We start from the raw sequence: 12803 nt of genomic DNA on the forward strand, positions 1-12803 counted from the left end.
TCTGGAAACAAGACAAGCTACAGAATTAGCTAGCTTAATTGCACAAATGCAAAGTTTAAATGTTATTCCATACGCTTTGCAGAAATAATTCCCAATGGAAGTATTGTTACGGATTCTCAAACATACAGATTACAACAATCCCTGGTCCTCACCCCCAGGTATCGCCCTTTTACAATGAAAATGAACTGCGTTCATCATCGTTCATCATAGCTTCATTCACATCCCTCCTGTGCCCCTCCGCTAAGCATCATTCTGTAACAGTGACCTGCATCCATCATAGCTTCATTCACTTCACTCCTGTGCCCCTCTGCTAAGCATCATTCTGTAACAGTGACCTGCATCCATCATAGCTTCATTCACTTCACAACGGTACCCCTCTGCTAGGCCTCATTCTGTAGCAGTGACCTTCATCCATCATAGCTTCATTCACTTCACTCCTGTGCCCCTCCGCTAAGCATCATTCTGTAACAGTGACCTGCATCCATCATAGCTTCATTCACTTCACTCCTGTGCCCCTCTGCTAAGCATCATTCTGTAACAGTGACCTGCATCCATCATAGCTTCATTCACTTCACAACGGTACCCCTCTGCTAAGCCTCATTCTGTAACAGTGACCTTCATCCATCATAGCTTCATTCACTTCACTCCTGTGCCGCTCCGCTAAGCATCATTCTGTAACAGTGACCTTCATTCATCATAGCTTCATTCACCTCCCTCCTGTGCCCCTCAGCTAAGCATCATTCTGTAACAGTGACCTGCAACCATCATAGCTTCATTCACGTCCCTCCTGTGCCCCTCCGCTAAGCATCATTCTGTAACAGTGAATTGCATCCATCATAGTGGAGAACCACAGCCTTAAGGCCCGTCGGCGCAGGGTATGCCTGAAATCCCCGGGATTCACCTGCCTTGTCCGAAACAGAGACACAGACTCTTCGTCTGGCGTAGAAGATAGTTTTTATTAGCTGCAGCTAGTACAGTGGTCTTAGAAGTCGTTGGTGTAACGAGGTTCAAAAGAGACTGCCATTTAACTCCGTGGCGCACAGGTTTATATACGGTACAATACAATGCAAAATGCAATCACACAAGAGCATGAGACATAGGCAAATGTTGCAAACAATACTTTAAGTCTAAAGCAACTCAAGTTCCCGGTTTATGTTTGTCACTCGACCCCTTAAGTAAATTACAAACGAAACCACACAATCCAATTTACAATCAGCAAAACACAGCTGTATGTGGGAGAAGGACAATTGTGAAACAGGAGAATGCACGAGAAGTGTAGCGAAAGACAGCAGATAAGATAACTTGGAGCAAAGAATGGTGTGAACCAACAGACAGTGCGGACGAGGATCAATCAGCTCAGACAGGAATTAGTGTACTTGGCCAGACCCTGACATTTGTTAGTAAACATAGGCAGAGGAGCCACCTGACACGTAAATGCAGAAACGACAGAAACATCGCGTTCGTCGCACTGCCTACGTTCATCTTACTTCATATGAATAAGTGTTGTGAAGTCACTAGAGGCATAGGTAATTTTTAGCCACTGATTAGGCATTTACTGCCGGGTCCCATATACAACTCTCTGTATTTTGTAAAAATGAAATGAGAAGAAGGGCGTACGCCATTAGGACCATGATTACAGTCTCATTGTGATGGAAAGTGAATCACCCATACATTACACATTCTTCACAAATGAAAGTTATGTAGGAATGTTTGCTGAAAGAAAAGATCTCTGCACTAAAAGTTTAAAGTTTATATGGTTATTGATGATAGCACTACACAAAAGCTCTTTAAAATAGCAGCTAAAGAGAAAACCATATATAAATAATGCATTCTAAGGAGGGCTTTAATTTTTTTGGATATTTTGGTAACAGGACTTTGATTTCAACCACAGTGTGAAATTGAACAGCAATACCACAAAAACTGCTGATCAGAAATAGATAACATTTGACTGCAGACTCGATCTTAATCCATAAAACATACTTTTTGTGACTTGTTGTAAATCCATTCAGGTTTTTTAATAAATAAAGATTAAAAATGGCGGATATGTCAAGCTGTGGTGAATCAAGAGACCCGACAGATCAACTTGGCTGCCACAACATCAATAAAGATGTTATAACAAGCATTTCAGAACTCTAGTTCAGCGACATAAAGAAAAGCATATAGGTGGCAGGGTAGGGATACCCTAATACTCTTGACCTCATACTGGGACCAAAATCTGTATTTTTTTCCAACAGAACAAAAGATCAAGAGCAAATCTTTAAAGAAAGACTGCTGTCCTTCTCTTTTTCAAACTCGTTCAGGGTAGGCCATGTACCGCTTTATCAGAAAAGAAGTGGAGGGGCTTGCATGGGGCCCTCCTTCCATGCTGTTCAAGGCCCCGGGAACCCAATCCTTGGGGATCCATGAAAATTTGAGCTGGGAAGTTGGCATTGGCCCTACTTCATTAGCCAATTTCAACCCAGATATCACATCCCGGGTCCTCCTGCATATGTGGTTAGGGAGGAGGCCATTTTCCCCCTTTCTCAGCCAATTCTGACCCCAAAGACCTCATCTCTCGGTACCCAGTGCATATTTGTTTGAGATGGGGGTCTGCAGCTCCCCTCCATAAGCTGATTTCAGCCTGGAAATCCAATCCACCGAAGCCTAGTGATATGTTTGGTTATGAAGGAGGCTGTCTGCCCCCTCAATGAGCCATGGTGTGCCCCCAGAGAGTCCATCTCCTGGGGTTCCTGTGAATACAGAGTCCCTTGTCCCAAAGAACCAACCCATGGCACACTAACAACCAGAGTTCTGTTCTTGCAGATCAACACCCCAGCCAGCCAGGGTGAAGCACAGTTACTACCCTGAGAGGTGCTGCACACTCAAACAAGATGTCTTTTTGACTCAAATAATGTCTGTTTGTAGCGGGTTCATTTCCATCTCCTTGGTGCTAGACCCCAAACTGCTATTTAGTATGAAAGCACATCTCTAATAAATATATGTGGTGCTTCATAATCATACAAGTGAGCAACACAAAATGCCGATTCGCCATACCAGATGTCAAGAGCAAATCAGTTTACCTCAAAAAATAATGTCCATTTGTCCATTGCAATTGGAATTGATGACTTGCAACTGTCATAAGTGCAACAAAAGTCATTAGAGCATTCTTTTGGAGGCAATATTTCTATTTCTGTCTCCTTTTGCTGAAACTGAACAATGCCAACCTTAACAGCTGCAAGGAAAGGAGGAGTTGACAAATAATATTCCATGCCTGTAAGAAAGAGAGACAAGAATCATCATAGCAAACAACACAACAGGAGTGCACTGGAAAAACATGATCTTTATACAAAATAGAAAAAAAACACTGAACATACCAAAAAGATTTCCACAATAATACCATGTGTTTATTATGGAAGCATTTTATTAATTTATTGAAACCTGCCCAACCTGAACGAGGAGCTGCAAACAATGCTCTTGGGTTATTGTGACACTTCCCACTGTTAAAAACAAACCTTAACCTGGGTGCCGGTGACCAAAACAATTCTTGAGTCCACATCCCCCTTCAGCTTTTACTACCAATGTCACCACTGGTAAATGGTCACTTCTGCCCCTGGAATCACCCACTGACAGCATGGGCAATGCTCCCAGGAGACTGCAACAAGCATTTGAAGTGCCATACTGGCCTTCTTCAATGACAAGTGTTATTGGGGAAGGGGAGGAGCTCTCCCCTCATCCTCTCAATATATATATATTTTTTAAATAGAGTGACACTGTATTTTTGGCAGCCCCATTTTCATTTACATTTGCTAATAAGGTCAAGATTGTCAAATGACACCCTGAGAGTGCCCTCATTGTGTCTTCCGGTACTCCTTTGTGTCTGTTTGCTGGGGGACATTTACTGGAGTATGGAAGAGGTTCCACTATTTCAAATACGAGATTGAACATATACATTTTTATGTGACAAAATAAACAAAAAGAGTGTAAAATCACACTCTAAACAATAATAATGATCAAAAACAGATAATAAGATGAAAGTCAGCACTTGTCCATGATGGTGGTGGCGGTGGGGGATATTTATTTGATCACAGGTGAAGTAACCATCATCTAAAACAACTGTGAGCCATAGAGCCTGACAGCATTGTCTGGCAGGGATCAAAACACTGCAATCAATTAATTCTCAGCATGCATGTGTGAGTGTGGAAGCGTAGTTGTCTTCTAGCCTTCTTTAAATGTACCTTACTCATCCCCTATCTGTAAACTGGATAAAAGTTCAATAATCTGGTGATCGGCACATGAACATGTGCATTTGAAGAAGGCACATTCAGCCAAAGGTATCGTAGCGCTGAATAAAATGTGTTTATTGTTACCCAATGGTACTCATTTTATCGACCTAATAAAGATGAAACTCTGAGAGAAACTTCTGGAATTGGAACCTGGCATCATGAGGTCAACCAAAGGCCTCTGCTAAGGACTTATTAGTCAACCAAGACATCAGAGACCGGCTTTTTTTTTTTTTACCAGCTGCTCCGCATCCTGACCAGGTGCCGCGAGCGTGAGCGGTAGGTGATCCGCCGTTCCAGCGCATAACCGAAGGTGCATCCAACCTAATAGCGCTGGCCTCACGGGAGTATGCTGCGAGGCCCTATACAATCCCCTTAGGGTCGCCTAAATAGAGCAGGACCCCGTGGCCCTCTTTTTCCTCCGACCCAGCGAGGTTGTATTTGCTTTCTTCAAAGAGATTGAGCATTGAGTTCATACTTGTTTTTGTGTAGTACTTTATTGAGGTCCTGGAGAGAAACATGTTGACCACACCAGGGGGTTGAGTTAGTGTTCTGTACACTTATACGGTCTCTAACTCCCCTCTCACCCCTTTGAACTAAGGAACCAGCCACGTTAATAAAGTGGATTGTGGACTGATTACCTTTTTTACTCTCTTCACTCACGTTTGCACTGACTACACTTCTCTTCATCCTCACTTACACCCACCATCGGCAAGGAACAAAAGAACCCCGCCAAAAGAGTACCTTTGGCTACTCCATCAGACATTGCAGCGCCGGTCTGACGAGGGGCAGTGAGTCGATGATGACACTGGACACCCTCCAGTAATGGTGTGTTTCACACCCAATACTCTGGGTGTGTGAGGCTCTCTAAGTTCAGACTAGGGAACCCTTCCAGCCACAGTACTGACAATACCTACTCCTCTCTCCACGCTGTTACACTTCCCTTGGGGAACTTTGTACTCTGCTGCAAGATCAGAGACCGGCTGACTTTACTGGATTATGTGGGAACAGAGGATAAGGTTTGTTGAGAAGAGCCGATGTTGTCTAGAGAAAAAGTATGCCAGTTTTGGAACACTGGGACCTGAATTCTGACCTCAACTCATTCAGAATCACAATAAGTGGGTGTTCGAATGGAGCCTCCCTGGTCTGCTACTGCTTGCTGGCCTCCATCTCTGTGCTCGGGGGAAATCCCATGGAGTCATAAAGAGCAACGTGCCTGATTGATATCCATTACAAACATTATTTGGAGACCCAAAGGCACTGGATATTTTGCAAAGTGACCAATTAGAACACACATTTCAGGTCCGTCCGACATCGGTCATGAGCTGTAACCGACTGACCTGCTGTCGTCGGTTGCGGCCCTGCAAGTATGATGTGACCGAACCCTGTTTGGTCGCATTCGTATACTTCACAATGGCAGCATGCATTCCGAGCAGAATGCATGCCTGCATTGTGTAAAGCAGGGGTGCAGTTCATCCCTGCACCCTGTGGCCAGCACCCCAAGGGGCCTGCCACCGGGTGCTGGGATCAACAGAGGGGCACCGTAGGTGCCCGCAGGCCGCCATTCCGCAGCCTTGCACCCATGGGGGCCCTGCTGGGGGCCTCCATAGAAAGTATCCAACTGCCTTTTCGTGCCAGAAACACCAGCACGAAAAGACAGTGAAAAACTGCCATGAGACTCCCTCAGTCGTAAAGAGGCAACTGGGGGAGTACTGAAGGATTTCCGGACGGCAGATGGGCTCGCCGAGCCTGTCGTAAGCCATCCGGAAATTCGAGTCGGATTGCATTCCGACCGAGCCCATCAGAATGGCTCGGTTGGAAAGGAATACGGCCGGCACATTCCGATGCGGTTGGACGAGCTCCGACAACATTCGGAGCCCTTCTGACCGGAATTGGAATCGCCCCCTAAATTGTAAAATGGCAGGCAGGTCCCAAATGCTGCACAATTTTCCTCAGTCCTTGTGACCTGCCTTTTAATACATTATGCTCTAGATATACATTTTTTGCGCACTGGTGCCACATCAACAGTTCTTGTCTATTGACAAATAGTGTTCACCAGCTATTGTGGAAGCTACTGCCTCATACCATATCCTCTGAGGAGGTAAGCATTGATTCCTTAGAGCTCTACAAATACAGCTTGCAGACTTTTTCATGTCTGGCTGAAGTCAGTTCTAGCTGTTTGCCAGAGTTCATGTCAACACAACATACGCAGAGGGCTTTAGATCAGCCCAGTTCACCCAATGGTGTGATCAAGTGATCCCTTATCCACTTCTTTAATGATGTGTCCATCATGACTTGGATGCACCAACTGCAATTTTCAAGGGTTTATTTTTGACTCTATTGCATTGTACATTAGTAATAGAGCAGAAATGCCACTGTGTCAGCTCCTGTCTGCATCCTCGTGCTTGAGGGGAATTGTCTGAGACCACCACTCCTCCTCCTATCCTCCTACTTAATTTGTTCTTGTCAGTGTTGGCTCAATGTTGATTATTTGGCTTTGAGCTACCGGACCAAACAAGTTTCATGCCCACTAACCTCACTGCATTAAAAGGGAATCCCCATAGGAGGGCAGGATTCCATGTGTATCTCTTAAGGAAGCAATCTTCTGATTAGAGGATTTGTCGGCTAATGCAATGGTTGCTGCTAGCCAAGTGGTCATGAATACCTGAGCTCTTTCATTTCTTGTAATCAAACACCCAGTAACAGGATTACTTAACCTTTTTGGGAGAGACATGAGGTGCTGGCTCCATTTGATCCATTCTTTTGGCCATGTTTTGATTGGAGTGACAATTGGAGAAGCAAGGAAACTCAGAAATTACTGTGCACGTCAAAATGATCAGTTTGAATTTCCCTCCACCCTCTGGATTTTCCAGTCTCAAAGCAGTTGCATTGTAGGTCACAATGGTGAGTGGAATGAGGAGATAGATGAAAGCACCACCTGGCAGTTCTGGTAAAGATAGCTTGTCCATTGGGTTTGCTCTAATTTATTCCTTGAGCTCTTTAATGCACTACCTGACACACATAAATGGCCAACTTATCTCACTCTTACAGGTTCCACCTTTATTACTTTGTGTTAGTTTTGTGGTCTTTATTTTGCTCCTACTTTTTCTTTGTGTTTTTTCCTCTCTTGTTATTGGTAAATGTCTGCTGTGAAAAAATAAGTGCTTGTCCCGAAAAATGAGTGCAGTGGGTAACCATTAGCAACCATCAGTCAAATAAACACTGTATTAAACAAACTCTGAAACATGTCAAACATTACAAAAATACCCTTCACTAAATAGCAAGATCAAAAGAAGATACCATACCATTCCTTCCTTCACTGTTTACTGAAATACCTACTCAGTGCAGCATGTCCCCCTTCCTGAAAGGAACCATTCAACTTGGCTTGTGGTCCACTGTCTACCAGGGGACAGAGGTAATACCACCCCTGCCATGGCAGACAACCACATGGGATGTTTATAGATCATCTTATGCAATTCCTACTTTGGTAATAGGATTGGGTGTTTAGAACATACAAACAAAAAGGCATAGGAGACTGAGGATCACCCAATTCCCCAAACCCATTGAGTTCAAAGGTGATTATGGGAACCTGAACATGACACTCCTCCTCCCCAGGGAATTCATGAACAGATTGTACTCCTTTTACTCAGTTACTCATCCATGCTGAGGGGAGACAAAGATGCAAGAAAGGTTTTTAATATATTTATTGAAACATTCACAATCTAACATATTAAGAGTGAGCTGAGATAATTAGGCAGATGAACTAAAGCAAGGTAATTGCATTACAAACATGGTAAAAAAGATAAACAGTCTGACCATGATGTAAGTGATTCTAGATGTTCTAGAGGCTGTAATGTTCCTACCTCATCCTATGTCTGCATCTGACAGCAGAATGGCTGCAACCCTCTGCCTGGCCTGATCTATGAGTGAGCCCTGGCCCCATACCTGGATATGGTATCTGGAATCAGCCTGTTGTATACATGGCAATTCTCACAAGAAATTGACAGATAAGCACCAGTAAAGCTTAATGTCACAAGGCATGCATCCCAGAGATCATCCTGGATGGAACACCCTCTGCCCTACACAGGTCAAGGCATGGTTTATATAATAAAAACGTTCCACATTAGGGATAAAACTCTGATGTAATTCTGTGGCAACATTAGTCAGCATATCTCTACCTTGCCCTGCAGCCTTGGGCAAGAAGTACTGATTATATATGGTACGAAGCTGATGAAATGAGAAGTATGTTCCTCGCTTTCCTAGAATGAAGCAAAACTGATGTTTGTGAGAGAGTAGCCTGTCCCTCAAATGCTAAATGAGGCCATTAGTCTTTTGTCTTGCTAGTAGGCTTCATATCTAATGATCCTTTTTGTATCTTACATAGTTCTTGTTCCTTTACCCAAAGAATGAGATTTATAGGTTTGGAGCTTCTTCCTTAACCGAAAATAATGAACATTTTTACTAGTAGTGTAGAAATCTGCCAACACAGTTTCCCTGCTTGTAATACTGGGTGCAGGCCTTTCCTGTGTTGACTTGTTTGGTGTGCATTTCTGACCTTCATGCTCATTTTATAAAAAATGAAGCTCCTTTTTTCCACTTTTCAGAAATAACCATATTCTCCCTCCGTTCTCTTCATAAGTAATGGTATTATAAGACTATGGGTCCTTCTACTTAGTACTGTGAAGATTTAGGATGTGTTTTATACCTCCTTTCCTTAGCTCTTTTATTTGTGTAAGACATTGTTATTGGTGTAAATGGGCCCTCATTTGTAGAAATTTGACAAGTAAGATGTAGCATCACAAGCACCATCCCAAGTCGTACCCGACTACCCAAGAAGAACAGGAATGGTTGTGGTAGTAAGTAGTGCAGAAATTATACCGGCATTTCCTTGATTTCTGAACATCAAATTCATTCATTTATTACTTCTCTTACAGAAATATTGAAGTGATCTGGAGGTGACTATTTAGGATAAAACTCTGCCTCTGAGGTAATTTTTTTATACTAATCTGCATTCTCCTAAATAAAAATGTGACCAAGGGAAGAGAAAATACCCATTAATGGGCAAGATCCAGATTATTCCTCCTCTTACATCTTTTTTTTGAAAACTGGAAGTACACAGAGAAAGATCACATTTTCAAATTGCTTACCAATTGATGCCTCTAAGTCAACAGTGATTTGGATCTTTGTGTGTCAGACAATGTAAGAACCATGTTAGCAGTTTTCTGCAAGATCTTCTGTTGGACAGACGACATCTCAGAGGAAGATGCAGTGGTTGAAAGAGTCAACTCAGCCCTCAAAAAATGTTATGAGTTTATGAGTAAGGCAGTTAAAGCTGGGATTTATGCTGTCTATTCCTCTTAGGCCCTTGTTAATGATTTCCAGACTATTGGAGCTGTGACTCAAACTGGTAATGAGTAGGGTATTTTGATGTGTGGAACTATAAGTTAATTGAAATTGAGATATTCTAAAGCTACTGCCTTTGCCACCGTGACCAATGTTATAGCCAGGCATATCAGATTGCAGATATTCAGAAGGAAAGTCAATGAGTTTGCTCTTTTTTTGGGAGTCAACTTGATGCCAAACTGTGAAAACCTTTTAAAAATCAGTAGAATGCATAGATTTTTAAGCACCAGTTTAAACCTGTTATAGTCCTGATTGCTCTACCACCAAACATCATCTCAGACATTCCTATGATCCAGCTGGCCAAGGTCATTACCAATCAACTTCATTTCATGGTCAAAAACTCCAATGTCCATCTTTCACTTCTTAAAAGGAACAAAGAACTCACATGTGCGATAAACTGCTCATGTTCCAGTGGGACAACATCTCTTCTACTGCTATCAGGTCTGCCCTCAGAGGACCCATAGAGGAGTATGGGTACTTGAGTCATATAAATGACTTTCCTGCTGGTATCCTTGTGACCAGTTTTAAATAAAAGCCTCTGGGAGTAAGGCTGTTGCAGTGACGTATTCCTTACGGGGAATCCACTAGGCCCTGTACTAAAATTATTAGATGCCACATCAAATTATTGGGATATTAATAGGGGGTTTACCCAGTTGAAGTAACAGGGACCTGGGCTATCTAGGTAGTGATAGGAAGGGGTCCCAGTTACATAAGAACAATAATCAAGAGAAGTAAAAATGTAAGTCAACCAAACAACAAATCTGTCCACACTGTTTTAATCACAATGGGAACGTATATTAAATATACAGTATATTCGAACAATAAATAGGTGGTTTGACAGTGCCCTAATTAGGGAGAGGAAGTAAGGAAGGGGGGTGGTTGGTGATCAAGTGAGGATGAAGTGAAAGAAAAAAAGGATAATTCTTGAATGACAGTACAATCAGCCAGTCTGAATCTTTTGTCAATGTTACATAAAATGTACAAAGACCGGGACCATCAGTTCAAAACAATTATTTCAAAGAAAAGCATACTCCACATAGTTCAATAAATGAAAGAATAGGGCGTGAAGTTGATATTCAAAGGCAAGTGGTTGTCGACGTTTCGACCCTCATATATGCAGGTATTAGTGCTATCCTTGCTGTGGGGTCTTCATCAGGACAGGAAAGTGGGACACATAACCTATTTAATATATAAATAAATAGTTTAAGCATGGGAAAGATTATCCCTTGATATATCATAACATGGCAGCACACAAATCCCATGACAGGATTGGTAAAAGGTATGCAGGCTACATTGGGGCTCGACATAGTTTCAAAAGCGATACCAATTAAGGGCTATACTTGTGTGAGCAGAGTACAATTTCATTGATTGGGCTAAACAGTCACTACGACTTGTTATACAATGAGGGACAAATGGATAAATGAGGACAAAAGCCGTTGGAGATAAGCCAGCCCGGAAAGGGTGTGTACGGCCTAGCAATCATAGTACATAACTACTCAATGGGACATGGTAATACACCTGGGGCCCGATGAGTCAGGACCATAGTGCAATCACCGAGTCTTGTGATAATCGTATCAGATCATGTCTGGTATAAGTATGGGCTGTTAATTCACGTCATAGTGTCATAGACTTATAAACTTAGAAAAGAGCGTGGTATGTACAGAGCACGCACTTGACAAAGCTGTATGGCTGATCACGATCAAACGGATCTAGATTGAAGTAGAATCTATCAAGGAAGAATAATGCGAACATTGAGGAGGCAAGTTTACATCGGGAGGGCAATATGAGACTAAAATCCAGGAAAGTGTTATTAATGGCGCTATATGGTGGACTCACCATTTCGTAATATAGATAGCTCGTTGGTGTGAAGGGCTCTGAGGATGGTCGTAGTCTGACGTACCGACGATATTGTGAATCTATTGGATATAATTAAGGCAGACATTTAGGAAAGGAATTAACATGTTGAAAAACTAACGGCATCAAAAACCGTGATGCAATAACCAGGGAGGGCACTCACCAATTGGCTATGTGAAATACACGTTCACACGGGAATCGTGACAGTTGGAAACCTTCCTCGAGGCATCTGAAAGACAGAGCGAGGTGGAGTTATAAACGGCGCCACCAACGGAAGAAAAACAGCAGCAACAGCTAGCTGCTTCACGCCGTGAAGGTGCTGGAATAGTACTTACCAGGCACGGAATGAATCACGTCCTGGACACCACTCCGATTCGCAATGGCGAAGCGGGGTTCTGGGTTTGGTGATATCACCATGGAGATGTGATCACGTGGTGCGTCTCACCCGCATGGAAATGGTGAAAAGACTAGATTGGTTGCCATGTTACAGTAAACTTAGAAATTCGGTCATAGGCTCGAGCAAAACTTCACGTTACATAGGTAACAAAATGTAGATTGCCTATGATATTAGGGGCGTGTACCATTTAACAAACCTAGTAGAATAAAGACCGCATGTGTCCAGGAGGTTGCCTAGTTAAAGGATAAATTGTTGAATACCATGACATGGATGATCTGGGAAGTGACAAACAACTAAGACCTTCAATACGAGACATCCTAATAAATAGCATTGCTTAAACAGGGGGTGGCGTACCTCTCACACGAGGGTAAAGGCCACACACCATTGTAGTCAATTGAATATAGTGCATGGGGCATTGAGATGTATATCTAATCACCCAGAGACTAGTGCATTGCAACAACATTGTTCCGGATATGGCGTATCCCTCGGAGAAGGGAGACGGTCATATAACATCATCAAAGAGGGTAAATGCCACACACCATTTCAGTCAATTAAGTATTATAAACGATGCATTAATATGTGTATCTAATCACCCAATGGATTGTGCATTTCGACAGCATGATTTAAAAAAATTCATTTCCACAACATTATGCGGAATACGACATACCCCTCGGGGAGAGGGAGAAGGTCAAATAGCATCATTAAAGATATGGCGTACCTCTCACATGAGGGTAAAGGCCACACAGAGCATGATTCAGATTATAATCAAGACAAAGTAGCTAACTGGGAAAAAGAGCTGTCGTGCTCATTAAGACCCGTGTCAATGGAATCGAAAAAGAACATCCATTTCAACTCACGAGTATTCATGATATTGGCGATATTCCCACCCC

At 42.7% G+C, this 12803-nt stretch overlaps 1 protein-coding gene across 1 annotated transcript in view; it reads right to left on the bottom strand.

Annotated features, from left to right (window-relative positions):
• Positions 1-12803, bottom strand: part of LOC147709752 (protein LEG1 homolog) — a 116619-nt gene that overhangs the window by 47293 nt on the left and 56523 nt on the right. Inside the window, exon 3 of the mRNA XM_086928216.1 lies at positions 3060-3250. Within this exon, the coding sequence (XP_086784342.1) occupies positions 3060-3250 (191 nt within the window). The remainder of the gene's footprint in view (positions 1-3059; positions 3251-12803) is intronic.

The sequence above is a fragment of the Lissotriton vulgaris genome, chromosome 6 (genome assembly GCF_964263255.1).
Source record: "Lissotriton vulgaris chromosome 6, aLisVul1.2, whole genome shotgun sequence".
NCBI classification, from domain to species: domain Eukaryota; kingdom Metazoa; phylum Chordata; class Amphibia; order Caudata; family Salamandridae; genus Lissotriton; species Lissotriton vulgaris.